The 15327-nt window shown below is 39.2% G+C and overlaps 1 protein-coding gene across 20 annotated transcripts in view; it reads left to right on the plus strand.

Annotated features, from left to right (window-relative positions):
• The window catches only part of PARD3 (par-3 family cell polarity regulator), a 445585-nt gene that overhangs the window by 185179 nt on the left and 245079 nt on the right, over positions 1-15327 (plus strand). For 14 of the 20 annotated variants that reach the window (XM_035545279.2, XM_050708750.1, XM_035545284.2 and 11 more), the window contains exon 5: positions 5504-5635. The exons of the other annotated variants lie outside the window; for them this stretch is intronic. In XM_035545279.2, coding sequence (XP_035401172.1) covers positions 5504-5635 — 132 coding nt within the window. The remainder of the gene's footprint in view (positions 1-5503; positions 5636-15327) is intronic. 20 annotated transcript variants of the gene reach the window in all.

Raw genomic sequence — 15327 nt, forward strand, 5'->3', positions numbered from 1 at the left:
AAAAAGAAAGAACAGCTTTTATAGTGATTCAACCAATAAATATATTTACAGACATTTACTTGTCCAAAGTTGATCAAATGAAATGGTAACCTCAAAAGATGAAGCAAAGGCTCGTCTCTCATCAACATGGAAATATGGCCACAGTCTGAGGCCATCACAAGGTATCAAAAGCAAACAAACAAAAACCCTTCTCCAAAAGGTGCAGCATACAAGAAAAAAGATATAGCTCAAAATTTTCAAATGCCCCAAATGGTTTCTCTTAGTGAAGCTCCTGAACAGTGAATAACTTGCTGTAGAAATAGTTAAAGAGAAAACTTGGTTGAGATTTTTGGATCTCCTTTGAGAGAGTTGCCATGAAGAGAGGTCTTCAATCTTTCACTCCTGTAGCATTGCTGTCTAGTAGTAAGAGAAACTACCAAAAATTCACTACACTTTACATTAGAGATACAGGATGCAAAAGGAAAGAAGAAAGCCCCACTCTGCTATTTGGAAAGTGGTGTAGTTGCAAATGCGGTAACAGGCATGGACAAGGCACCGTATGGTGTGAAGGACTTTCTTGTTGGGTTAGTAATGCTGGAAGTTTTTAGTGGTACAACTGCAGGTTAAATCACTAATGAGTTTATGCACTGATAGCTAGTAATTAAAGTACATGGATCATACTAATGCATCATTTCATCTACGAGCTGTGGAGTCTTTGATGAGGAGCTTGTTATATATTTCAAATCATCTGAAACTAAAAGTACAACAAAATCGCTTCACTTCTGTCCCCTTTCACCCAAGCCTCCAGCAAAGCCCTGCAGGGACACCATGCTGAACTAAATCTTAAGGAGTTAGATTCTATATCCTCATTAAAAATACTGCAAAATGCTACTATTAAGTATAGTGGCAATATGGTGATTTGACAGTTTTAGTGTTATATTGATCAATTTCTATTTCAAACATCATAAACCTGCCATGGCCCACAGTCCCCAAAGATGTTTGGTAAAGAACCTTTTTTTTTTAAAATTACAGCATTTAATTGTAACTGATGATGCGTGTCAGTACCAGTCTCAGGAGGGCTTCCAGCTGCAGCTCCAGAAGAAATGACAATTCCCTGCGTGACCCTGATGGCTTCTGCACCATAAAATCTTTCTCTTTATGGTATTGAAGTTAAAAGCGACACATACCTTTCCCAGTTGGATGTTTGGAGCAGGCATGCTAATGCCAAATCATGCTGAATAGAAGGAAAGCTTTCTGGGTTATTCATTTGCATATTCTACAACATATATATGTTTGTTTCCTTTAAATAGCAAACAGCATTGCAGCTTGTTCAGTAAGTCCTAATGTCTAAGCTGCAGCTACGTGTTTTTCACTTCCACCACTATAGTTCATAGAACCATTAAGGTTGGAAAAGACCTCCAAGATCATCTGGTCCAACCATCTCCCTACCACCAATGTCACCCACTAAACCAAGTCCCTAAGCACCATGTCCAAACTTTCCTTGAACACCCCTAGGGATGGTGACTCCACCACCTCCCTGGGCAACCCCTTTCCAACGCCTGACTGCTCTTTCTGATAAGAAATCTCTCTTAATTTCCAACCTAAAGCTCCCCTGGTGCAACTTGAGGCCATTCCCTCTAGTCCTATCACTAGTTATCTAAGAGGCCGACCCCCAGCTCCACACACCTTCCTTTCAGGTAGTTGTAGAGAGCAATAAGGTCTCTCCTCAGCTGCCTCTTTTTCAGACTAAACAACCCCAGTTCCTCAGCTGCTCCTCACAGGACTTGTGTTCCAGACCCTTCACCAGCTGCGTAGCCCTTCTCTGGACACGTTCCAGGGCCTCGATGTCCTTCTTGTAGCGAGGGGCCCAAGACTGAACACAGCACTCAAGGTGTGGCCTCACCAGAGCAGAGTACAGGGGGACGATCACCTCCCTGGTCCTGGTGGCTGCACTATTCCTGACACAAGCCAGGATGCCGTTGGCCTTCTTGACCACCTGAGCACACTGACGGCTCATGTTCAGGCAAGCATCAATCAGCACCCCCAGATCCTTTTCCTCAGTACAGCTTTCGAGCCCCTCTGCCCCAAGCTTATAGCGCTACATGGGGTTGTTGTGACCAAAGTTCAGGACCTGGCACTTAGCCATGTTGAACCTCATCCCATTGGCCTCTGCCCATCGATCCAACTTGTCCAGGTCCCTCTGCAGGGCCTTCAGACCCTCCGGCAGATCGACACTACCCTCCAACTTGGTGTCATCTGTAAACTTACTGAGGGTGCACTCAATTCCCTTGTCCAAACTATCAATAAAGATACCAAAGAGAATGGGCCCCAACACTCATTCCCATTGCTATCTTTGAATGAAGTCTGTCAGTAGCAGCAATGGAGATCTCCACGCAGATGGAATTCCAGGCTGCCAGCAGCATCTGGAGGTCTTGTTGTGCAGGTGACAGGACTGCGAGCAGCAGGGTTAGAAGTGATGCTCCCCAGGCTCCTGGCCCAGCTCCCTTCTTGCAGTAGTGCCACCACCAGCAGAGAACACAGATAGCTTTTGGCCACAACAAAGAAACAAGTGTCGTTCTTATCTATGGCAGGTTGTTTTTCTGTTGTTTTACTGTTTGGCTCTGTGTGTGATTCAAACCCTGGTAAAGTATTTTGTCACATGCTGATAATGCTGGTTTGACTGGTCTCTGAGCTGTGCTGCCTGCAGAGCACAAGAAGTCACGAGGACCACATCTCTTCCAGAAAAGTTGCTGAGTAACTTTTAATGCCTTCTGTAAAAAGTGATATGGTGTATGCCTTATCAAGAGAAAGGCGATCTTCTACGGAAGTGGACTACAGCAGAAATAGTTTGGTAGATAGGAGGAATATATTCTTCTGGCCAGCACAGATATTACTAGGCATAAACTCCTTGCAGAATTCTTGACACAGTATAGCCACACCAAACAGAGGCCTCATTTAGCTCTCTTTTACTCTTAGCAAAGATAATTTCACCTGTATTGTGTGCTGTGGCATTTAAAGACATTTCTTAGCAGGAAGTTCCAATATAAACTGTAAGCAATGCTGTTGTCCTGCATAATTCAGATCAGAGACACTTAGTGTTTGAATGATTGAAGAACACTTCCCTGAACATCTTCCTTTGATGAACTTTTTTCTTTTTTTCCCTTCTCTCTTACTTTTGGATTGTGCATGGCTAATGGGGGCTCTGTGGAGAGAGATTTTTGTGTAGCGTAGAAAAAAGTCTTTTTAAAAAGTTTGTATTGAAGATTGTAAACATGAATCAATAAAAATAGAATTATCTATAAAGGATAGGGATACAGAAGGCATAGGAGGAAGAAATTTCTATTCATTCAGGCTGGTCTGTCAGATAACAAGTTACTGTCAGATAACAATAACTCATGCACCAACTGAATGGGGTTTTATGTGCATAAAATAATCCTTCTTTATTTCTTTGTCCAGGTTTTGATTTTGTTGTTATACCTTTCCACCACTTTGAGCAAGACAAATTGTTGTTTTGGCTTATAGGAACTGTGCCACCTCTGTCACCAAACGAGGCGAATTGAATAAGAGAAGCAGTAGGAAAAAATCAATTTCTGCATACTGTTTCCTGTCTCTTATGGCTCTTGCTGTGGTTGTACAAAGTGGTGACTGACTTCCACTATCGCTTTTGTAAGCAAGGGGCTAGTCTGATGTGTGGTTAATCACACTGGAAAACCGGAACATTTTAGTAGTTGAAAGATGTGAAGTTCTTACTCATTTGGTTAACTATTAGTTTAACTATAGGTTAAACTATTTTATGATGCAGATTTATTAGGCTAGTTACTCGTGCAGGCGTATTTTTGCAAGGATATCTTGTGCTGGTTGAATTCAAGCTTTAATGTCGTGAAATGGAAGATTTCTTTTATGCTACAAAGTCTCCTTCAAGAAAAGAACTTGTCATCAATTAAGAAAGATTAAGTTTGATATGTATAGAAAAAGACTGCTCTCACCCAGGAAGCTGTTGAAAACTCTGCTAGGTATCACAGTTATATTGAGAGTTCAATTTCCTAGCAAAGCATGTCATACATTTACAAGAAATCAAATTGTAACAGCCAGTTGGAAGGGAATTGATGCTACAGTCTGTGTTTTAGAGTATTGGACTAACACTGTGCCAGGCAAAAGAAATATCAATAGACTAAATAGGGGAAGGAAATACTTATGCTGATGGAATGAAGTATTGATTTAAAAAGGGGTCAAAACTTTGCTGTGTGCTAGAAATAATAAAACTGTGAATGTGCACTGGTGTATTTTTTAGAGATTTTCAAGATTCCTAGAGGCAGTAGTATTGCAAAATATATGGAACTACAATCCTGTTTTGTTTGCTTATGTATGACTGTAAGAAAAACAGATACTCTCTAAATTGTCTGACTTGGTATTGAGGTAGATATACACTGACTGGAAAAAATACTCTGCTTCTGAATGAAGGATCCTTATTTACAAGCTGCTTTTGAAAAGCTGAGAGGAATTTCAGTTCCATATATGCATTCAGTTGGAGGGCACTAATGGGTGTAAATCAACAGTTGTTCTGTAGACTTTGGGCTAAGGGTAGCTCCCAACACTAAGGATCTGCCACTTGTTTTTATTGGCTTTTGGTGATCAGACTGGGTAAGGACTAAGTGTCTTTAGAGGCTGAAGAATTTGTACTTGTGAGAAAGATAAGCAGAAAATGCAAACTATAACTTATCAATTAAAAATCTGTAAATATTTTTATCACAACGTGATAAATGTATTTCCATCGTCACAGTCTCCACCTGCTGCAGTGTTACAGATAAGACTGTATTTGTACATCCCCAGGCTAACCAAGCAAACAGGGACAGGGAAAAAAAAAATCTCTGAACAAGTTTCAAGTGTGAGTTCTTTACCTAACATGTTACATGTAAACATGTAATATTGGGATGTTAGGGGAAAAAAGCATATCATCAGTAGTAATCTTTCCTTGTGGTGTGGCATAATAAATTCCACCTTTGAACTCCCCACCATGCTATTGTAGTGTACAGGACAGTACCTGGAGCAGTGAGACAGCTTTGACTGTAAAACTGACTGCATTCAGAGACGTGGGTACATGGTGAATTGCCGTAGCTGTCACTTGATGGACTGACGTATGGCGCGTTTGCTTTTGGGATGAATGAAACTAAGGAGCCCGGTACTCTGAGAGCCTTGTTGAGTACCTGCCTGGGAAGTCCGTGCACTGAAGGTTTGAAGTTGGAAAAGGGCTGTAGTGAAGTACAAATGGGTTTGGGAGCTACCAACCCACTGAAGGCTGTGTTTGAACTTCATGGGTGCTAAGGAAGGGGAGCTTTTGCCACTGAGCGGCCACGTGCACACACCAGGCAGTTGAGTTGTGCGTGTGGCTGGTTCTTGGGACCAGCCAGACCTGCTTTCTCCTTTGTCCGCGTTCCCTTTGTGTTATTTTAATAACCAGCTGCATTGATAATGTGCAAGGACTGGTTGTTTTTTATAAGCCACTTTTTTGTTTCTTTTAAAATAGAAAGATGAAAACTACAGAAGCCTACCACGAGATACTAGTAGCTGGTCTAACCAGTTTCAGAGAGACAATGCTCGGTCATCGTTAAGTGCCAGTCATCCCATGGTGGACAAGTGGCTGGAGAGGCAAGACCAGGTAATATATATGTATATATATATATTACTTTATCAATCTAATCGTTATGCTACTCCAAAGTATTACAAAGAAGTATATTCTTATGTGATATTGGCTCTCTAAGCAAGATTCAAACTCCAGAAATATGCTGACTAAATTGGTATGGGATTGCTTTTGCTTCCAAAAAACTGCACTAAGCCTGAAATTGGGCAGCTGCAAATTATTTCATTTTTGAGTTATACACCCATTTATATTGTATGTGGAATACTGCTGTTCTTCACAAATGATACCAAGAGGGTTAATTTATTTAGAGAATATTATTTTTATAAATATTTTGCTGTTAAAAGTTAATAATGTTATTACACAAGAGACCAATGTGGGTCAGTCTAGGCATTGCAGTTTTAAATGCTTGTTATTCTTAACCTTGCAAAATATATGAATAATAAATTTGAAGAAACTGCTATCATATTTATTTAGTGTACATTTCTACCACTTTTGATCTTGGGATATTTCGAGACACTAGTTCGAATTTGTTTTTCCTATATTAATAATCTGGCAGTCATAGAGGGTTGAAGGTCTGAAATTAATATTACATAGCAGTCACTTCATGTATTTGTACGTGTCTGAGATTTTTCAAGAAGTGCCTTGAAATGTACAATGAAAATGCACCTTTATTGTGGAGACTGGAGATATAACAGGAAGCCCATATATAGAATAGTGCATATACAGGATTATTTTCTCATTTTTCTTCCGTATGCAATGTTGAGTTTTTGCATTGACATTAATGTACAAGGTTTGTATTTTACAGCATTAGGGTATAAAAACAGAATTTGCTTTATATAGAGGAGTTTCAAAGAGAAGTTCACCTCCTGACACAGCCCAAGTTTCTCACACTGTGCTGTGTGAACAGAGGAAAAGTTTTAAAATCCAAATCTGGGCTGGTATCTCGTGACTGCTCTCCCTTACCTACTAAAGTCATATCAATAGTTGAAGTTCAGCATGCCTTAATCCTAGGGTATTCCAAACATTCTTTATTCATCCCTATTCTTAGTTAAATAATATTACTTAAGTAATACCACACAGTATAAAAACCTTAAAAATGAACAAACAAACAAAGAAAAAAACAAACCCCCCACAAATCAACAAATGTGAGCTATTAGCTATTTGTGTATCTTGTAATTAGCTGCAGATTCATTTCAGCTCATAAGACTCATGAAGAAACTCTGTCCTTGGTCCTTGTATTTTTTCCTCTGCACATTTAATGACAGGAATGGTGCTGGCAATTCCATTGCTGTTTTCCCCTCAGAAGGAGTACAGGTAGTACGGGTGAGTTAAACTGCATCCATAACTGTCTCCATCTATATTGCAATGGAAAGTTGGTGCCCAGATCTGAAGGTGTCTCCTGTGATAGTGCTGTTTGTTTGATGTTTTCGAGGCATACTTCATACGTCATTAGATTTTCACTGTGGCAGTTAATGAAACTGTTGTCTCAGCAAAAGAGGTTGGATTGGGAATCTTAATAGTGATCTTCCTGTAAAATGTTGGGTACATGAATATTTTAATAGATGAGCATCCATGCTCAAAGAAGCATTACGTTTTCTGCTGATTTTGGTCTCTGAACAGCTTAACTAGTTCAATTTATTCACAAATCAGGTAAATAATTGGGCACTAGTGGTAGTCTGAAATTGCATTTATTACCCTTGTTAACTGGTTGAAGTCTGAATTTGCAAATTCATATTTCTTATGAGCAACTTTTTGGCATTTTGTTTGTTGCTTTTTGAAGGAGAAAGGATTAATTCTTTCAATGTGTTAATGAATCTGCCTATACCTGGAAGATGCTCGTGCGATTTCATGCCAGCAGGATAATTAATTAGACTGAAAACCATCTAACAGGGTATGAACAGGAGAAGGCCTGTGGTGAAGACGGGCTGAAGTACAGCTCTGCAGAGAAGGGAAGGAAGGGCCCAGTGGAGAAATCCCCTTCCCTTTGTCTTTGGGTTTTAAACTCTAGTATCTTTTTCAGTGTCCTCTGTGGGCTCTGTTTTTCACTGGTTAGGCCTTTTACTTCTGTTTGCTTTTTGTTTAATTTAGCAGAGTTTTTTGGAAAGCTTGGTAATAAGCAAACCAGAAATTTCAGAACACAGTCACGTTCTCATTCTTTTAAAAAGACAAGTAACAAGTTCTTGTAACTACAGGAACTACAAATAGATGAGATAATTATGCCAGAGACAAAAGGCCAGTCCTATCTTACTGCCCCTGGCTTTAAAGCATATCATTCACTCAGAAATATTGTTGAATTTATAAATATTCTAGTTATAAATATTCTATATACTCTAGTTCCATACTTATATTGTGTATAGCATTTATTTTTCTTGCAATATAGTTTTTCGTATCCTATTTTCTCCCCTTTACTAAAGTTCTGTATTCAAAACTGTAGAAATACTGTCAGTGGAAATGGGTAACCTGAGAGCAGACGTGCAAAATGAGAAACTCCAACAAGGCTGCAGTGTAGTTTGCTAATCTGGCAAAGTCAATTCATTTAGCGACTTCCAGACCGATGCCTGTGTGTTCAGCACAGCCCTGGAGGCGGCTGGGGTGGTCTGTGCCAGTACGTGCATAAGAAATAGCAGACAGTAGGTCTGGTGGGAGGTGTTAGGCTATGCCAAGAAGAAACCAGTTGTGCAGGACTCATGACAGATAGGAGGGATGGTAACAGTGCTGGTCCGACCAGCCTCTATGGCTCTGCAGACTAGATGGTCGGAAACACTACGTTCATCTGGCAGACTCCAGGGGCTTGTTCTTGGATGGCAGCTTTCCTGGCTTGGATTGAATCGCTTCTCTCAAAGTTGCCTCATTCCTCTTTAGAATATAAGGAGAAACAACACACCAAAAATGTCAGGATGATCGCTGTCAGCTTCTATCATACATGAACGTTTGCTGGAATTGTGATGTGCCAAAGAAGTGCAGTTGTTTTTCTGTGGACAGCGCCTCATTTCCAATAAGCAGAACCATGGAGCAACCAATAATCCTGCCACATCATGGCCTGCCCTGCAGATGAAAATGCAAGATACCTCCTTTCTAGGAAATCATTATAGGCTGCTGTAGCAGGGACTAATCAAGGCAGGTTAGATTTATATTCTAGTAGTTGTAGAGAAATACTTCTTTAGACTCGTGTAGGTTTTAGTGCCTTAAATGGAAGAATGCATGAAGCCTGTTAAAATTCCTTGAAGTAATTGCTTTTGCTCCTACCTATTGAGCTTTACTAGGGCTCTACTAAATTAGAATGATACATCAAAGAAGCAGAAAAGATTAATTTTGCCTCCTGCGTCCTTTAAGATGTTATGGTTGTATAAGCTGGTGAGCTACTTTTACCTAAGGTTTGTTTCCAGTTTAGTTCCAGAGTTCTCCAGTTTTCTACAGGGCAAATTGATCAGTGTAATTCTCAGAAAGCTTTGGTATTTCTCATGGCCATGAAGGCAGTTATGTGAAACTGTTTGTACCAAAGAAACACATTGCCATTATAAAATCAAAAATCCAAATACCATTTCAGAATACCTTTTAGAAAAGTAAGGCCTGTATTTTTTGTTACTGCTTCACTCAATAATTTCTCTAGTTCTGTCATACAGATTGCCAAGTGATAGTGATAAAAAATTAATTCTGAAATCTTTTAAGAAAAGAATAGGTTTTTTTTCCCTTCTTCACCTTCCCTTCCACAGCACTTTCTTTTCTCCCGCAGCAACCAGGCTTTGAGAAATTACTTGAAATACTTTACTTCTATCCAAATTAATTCATCTATATGGTAATATCACTTTTATTTGAGAAATCTTTTTTTTCTTCATTTCACCTCAAGACTTGCTCAGGGGCCTGATCAAATCTGGAACCATGCTGTTTCATACCAGGGAGACATGAAAATGTAACATATGAAAGAGTTAAATTTTCACCAATTTTTGAAATTTAAGTATACAGAACGCTTCTCTTGGGTGGTCATTTTAGTTTCATTAGTCGAATATTGAAGCTGGCAGTGATCAAGAAACCTTGAATTGAAATAGTATATTCCTTGCTCTGCTGGAGAAGCCTATTTCGCAGAAGGATTAAGAGCACCCCGCTGTTCTGTGCGCTGGGAAAAGGTGCGAGACCAGCAGGAAAGGGAACTTCTACAGCTGCCCTGCTTCATTTTGAAGTGGTTGATCAGATTTGCAAATACAAAGAGATTGGTTCAATTAAACCTGTATTTAAATATATATACATATATATATATTTGTATTTGATACATATCTGTATATATGTGTACTTGCCTGCTAATGAAAGCAAGGTAGGAGATGAAGTAAAATTTCATGGTTATTACAGAAGAACAGGTCTGGTTCCTAAAATCCCAGTGGCTTCCAAGTACCTAGCAAAAGCCAGAGATGAAAGCAACTAAATTATATCCTGAAATGGGATGAGAAGTGGTTGCTATTGCTGTCCTCTTGAGCAGAAATTTGCTGTGCAGAACACTTCTGGTAAGTTGTTTGTGACATCCATCCGTAGTGATCTTGTACAGTCTCTCTGGTTCCTTTTTCAACAATGAGATCAGATGTTCAAATAGCATATGGTCTTAAATCTCCAGCTATAGAGTACCTGCCTTCAGCTGTTATTTTCAGCACAATAAGGCCTGCTTTTAATATGATTGAATAGACTCTAAAAACATTCAGATGGTATAAATTAGTGCATTTCAGCTCTATCAGTTGAAAAAGAAAATCAGAGCTTTAGAGATAGGTTGGTGAATTTAAACCATTAATTTCCTTTGGATTCTTATATGCCAGTTTACCTATGTTGTCAAATTTTTCATTTAACAACAAAAACCCTGATTCTATTTTATGCCTTTATATAAGAATAGAAGGTGGAAATGTAGCTCATTTGTTCTGTTTAGCTTTGAATGTTTCACAGCGGTAAAGCTAATGTATATAATCATCTTTATTTTCACTGGTGTACCTCTTTTGTGTTTCTCCTTGTCCAACAGGTCTACTTTTACTTTTTTGTTTGTTTGTTTGTTTTACTATTTCTATAATTATACTACATAAAGGTCTGCAATTTCTGTGTTTCATGAACAGGAGATGGAGAGGCTTGTGGGGCAGAGTTTGTTCCTGCCTCAAACTGCTCATGTGTAGAGATTGAAACTACAGGAAAAAATATTGTCACTAGTAAAGAATTCTGCTAGTTAAAGATTTGGAAAAAGAATTATCTAGGCTTCAGTCTTAGCCAGTTGTCTGTTATTCTGTACAGTGTCAAACAGTCTCGTTGCTTTCCTCCCTGAGTACATACATATAATTTTTCTCATGATAACATTAATGAATATAGAACCATGACAGCAGATAAAGTATAAAAGACAAAGATGGTAGGAAATGTTATGTTCTTTAGAACACCTTTCTGTCACAAAGACAGGTATGCTATCTATATGTTCACAGCTCTAGGCCTAATGCAGGGGCCCTGTCTCTTTTTTGGGGGGGTCTTCACTGGATTGTCACAGCCAGCCAGGAGGCTGCCCAGGCACTGTGAGACCACGCAGAAGCATGCTGAGGCTGATCATGAGATGAAGAAATGTTACCAGGCAGTGAACATGGCCCTAGCTTTATCATGCAGTTTGCTGTGTTTCTCCGGGCAGCGCTGTAGGACAATGACAAGAAAGGCTGGACTTGGCATGTGCTACCATATTAAATATTAGGCCATAGGGTAAACATGGGCAGGTAGAAGCAGTGGCCAGCAGTGACCATTGGTAGACGACTCACTTATGGTTTATGTTAGTCAAAGAGCTGATCAAAAGGCCTCAAGGTGCCCCTGCAAAAGTTCAGTCTCCCCAGTCCCATACCCCCTTGCACCCACTCAGCTTTTTTACTACTTGAGGGTGGTTCTTGTCCATGTGATCCTAATGGCTTCCACCTGATGGAATGGTCAACATTATTTTATGATGGTCAACATCCCCAGGTGCTATGGCAATTGTACATCATGTAGAAGGCCAAAAGCTTGATTTGGAGTATTTTCTGTTAGCTGCTGCTGCAGGTAAAAAGGTATCACCTGCTGCCTTTATTTGTGTATATTTGCACAATGTTAACTCCTTTAGCTCAGGAACAAAAATGTCCACTTCTGTCTCAGGAAGGGCAGCAGCTGCACCTGGCTCTGGGCTAACGAAATGCCCCGTGTGGCTGTCAGACGAGCACCATGTTGCCTTGGAGCCATGTCTACGCACAGGTGTAATAAAATACATACATTTTTTGACTAATCACACCTTAGGGATGATTTGTATATATAATAGAGTCAAAACCATTAAACTTCCCAGAAGAATGTAGTGGTGTTAGGTATCACTAATCCATATATGATCACAATTAAATGATTATTCTCTTGACTTGCTTCAATGCTCTCCTCCATTGTATCTATTATGTTGTTGTTATTACTACTACTACTACTACTGCATTAGAAAAAATACTGTGCAGTGAGATGCCTGTATTTCAGTGTTTATACTGTGAGAACATACATAATAAATACTGAGGCCCCCCTACAGTACAGTAGCAGAGTCTAGGTCCACCTCAAGCTGAGGTGTACGTGAGGGCAACTGAGCTGAGTTCAGGCTGGACTCCACTGAGACACTTCCAGTGGCTGAGGCTCTGCTGGGAGTTTAGGTGCCCAAGTCCCACAGAAACAAGCTCTTATGATGGCCATGTAAATTTTGTATTTTTATATCTGTGATTTCTGCTTTATAAGGTTGAATTTTTTATTTTTATTTTTATTATTATTTTTTTTGCTACAGTGAGAATCAGAGTTGCAGGCCTTTTCTGGATTTGAGTCTGACTTTGGACCTAAATGGTTTCAGATCCAGAAATCTAAATCTAAACTTCATTTCCATATCTAAAAGCCATTTTTTTTAGGTTCTAACTTGATCTGTGCCTGATTTTTGTGTAGACTCAAATTCTTTTCCCATTGGAATAGTTGTCACATATGCCGAATTCAGAAGAATCTCTTCTGCATGTAGCTCAGATATGAGTATGCTAATACACATATTTATTAATATTCTTTAAATGTGTGTATAACCACAGAAAAAGAAGCCTTAAAGAGAAAGGCCCATCTTTATAATGAATACATTAATATGTACAGGGATAAAATTTCAAAGTTCAAACTATAGTATGTATCAGTTTTAAGAAAATATGATCATGGAATTCAAAAGCTTGTGTGTTTTTATGCAAAATGGACATTTATGGACATGCCCTGAATTGTATATTTTGGAAAGAGTTTCTTTTTCGTATTTGTCTTGGAATTATGAACAGCTTTAATGTTATTTTTCTGTGCTGAGGGTTTCAGTTTATATGAGATAGGAGGTTGGAATAAACAGCTTTATTGCTTGGGGACAGCTGTAGTAGTGCTGCTTTTATAAACAGTGTTTCATGCTGGCATCTATCTTGTTGTCCTTCAAAAATAATCTGTCATTTCATACTGTGTATTAAATAGGTGAGACGGTTTCGGGGCTACAGCCTGTGCTCGGTTATGTGCTGCTGTGTAGATATGAATGCAGAGGCAGGAAGCAGTTCTGTATGTGGAGAGGTGTCAGTAGTCCACAATTTAAAAAAAAAAGTTGACTTTACCAAAACAAACAAACAAACTAACAAAAAAAACCCTCAGGGATTGTAATGCTTATAGAAATAGACATGCACCATATGCAGATATGTATCCTAAACGGTCACTCATATAGACATGTATACATATAGATGTATGTACAGATGGACTGGGCTGAAATCTGAACAAGACCTACTCTGTTCTGCAGAGCCTTACTGAGGAGTGTTGGCACACGTCATGGGCATTTTTAGGGTTGCTGGTAACCACACACTGCTGGTTTCCTGCCCTTTTTGGACCAAACTATTTAAGTAATCATGTTATAATGGTAGTTAATGGTAATTAAGCTATGATACCAGGGAAGTATGTCATAACTCTTTTAAATTACATGGAGATTCTGTAAGAACCTTTAAATAAATTATTGCTGTTATTTTTCCTTCCATTTCCTAAACACGTTGCAGAGCAGTACCATCTCTGGCTTTTTTGACTGCTGCCTGTCCGTGATAGCAGGTCAGATAAGGACATCTGAAGGTCCCCTACTGCGCATGGAAGAGTGTTTGTTCTAAGGGATGTTTCAGATCTTCCTTTTCTGCTTTGAAAAACTTGCTTTCCTTTCCTTTCATCGCGCTGTGGAGAAGATTTATCTTCCAGTGTGTTTTTTTCTTAGCACGGGCGTACACGATGTTGTATCCCAACTAGTTGTTTATAATAGAAACGGTCTCGGTATTTTCATGATGTGCCTGTTGCTGCTCCCAAGCTGTGTCCTCAGAAGCCCTGGTGGGAAGGCGCGATGAGTACTTACTGCTGGAGGTGCTGATGGCTGGGGGGTGCCGCAGCTCTCCGGCGCTGGTCCCCAGGCTCTTGCCATAGGGCCAAGCAGGGTGGCTCAGCTCAGCTCGGCTCGGCTTGGCTCAGCACAGCCCAGCATGCATGGAAGAGAGCCCAGGGAGCGGCACGGTGGCCTCCGTGATGCAAGAGCGAGCAATACAGCCTGCTAAAGTAAGGCAGGAGTGAAGTACATTAATGAAATTAAAATTTGTCCTCATTCCCTTGGTGGGTAATGCAGCTAATGAAAATAGATCTCAACAAATTAAGATAATTTATTTCATTAGTTTATAGCACTAGAACTTTTCAGGGCACTGCTTGAGGTTGGCGCACCTCATGGGCATTTTTAGGGTAACCACACAACACTGTTTTCCTGCCTTTTTTGACAAAACTATTGAAGTGCAAACCTGAAATAGATGCAGTTCCACTGTCTGCTTCAAAGACCACGAGGTTAAAAGTTTTGAAGTGTATTAAACCAATTTTGTTAATTGTGTCTATAGAGGATTCTGCCTCGCCCTTGGTGAAGCTTCTTAATTTAAAATTCATATTCTTCTGCATTCCAGCCTTTTAACCAAAGTGTAAATGTGTAAGTGATTAGTTGTATCATTGCTGCTTAAAAAGAGATTCTGCATTTCTGTTTCAGAAGATGGTACTGGTAGTACATGATATTGATATTTTTAATGGAAAGAAAAAAAAAAACACTTCTATTCTATGCTCTCATTTTCTTGTTTCTTTTTCTTCTTCCTGCATTTCTGTGTTGTGATTTGCAATGTATATTTCTACTGGAAAGCTTCTTCCTTTCTTCCTAGGAAAGAAGTGATGCCGTCTCAAAACCCCAGCTCTCCAAATCCCGTTTCTGTTTTATTTTCAGGTGTCTTGATGTTGTCTTTCTTCATGTTCTATCAGAAAGACACCATTTAAAATTGAAAAGTTGTCTCAAATGCAGTTTTTTTTTTCCTCTGTTCATTTCAAATCATAAGAAAATCCAGGACTGAGAATTTGCTTGATTTTGCTGCCAAGCCAAACTTTTATAACTCTGCATTAGAAGTCAGCCTGGCCTTAGCTAAAGCTTCAAGTTAACTTAATTTTTAGTTAATTTGATTTTCATTTTAGAATTTGCTTGCCTTGAAATGGAAAAATAAGTGCTCTTTTTTACTATTATTTTTTAATAGTCTAATTTTCTTCCGGGTACAATTTTTCTTCTAAATGGCAAATGTTACTTATTTTCAAGAAATATTTATATTACAAGTTTGTAGTGGAAACTGTAGTATTTTCTGCAGTATAACACAATGAGTTACCCAGACAGGAAC

Source organism: Cygnus atratus, chromosome 2 (genome assembly GCF_013377495.2).
Source record: "Cygnus atratus isolate AKBS03 ecotype Queensland, Australia chromosome 2, CAtr_DNAZoo_HiC_assembly, whole genome shotgun sequence".
Classification (NCBI taxonomy): Eukaryota; Metazoa; Chordata; class Aves; order Anseriformes; family Anatidae; genus Cygnus; species Cygnus atratus.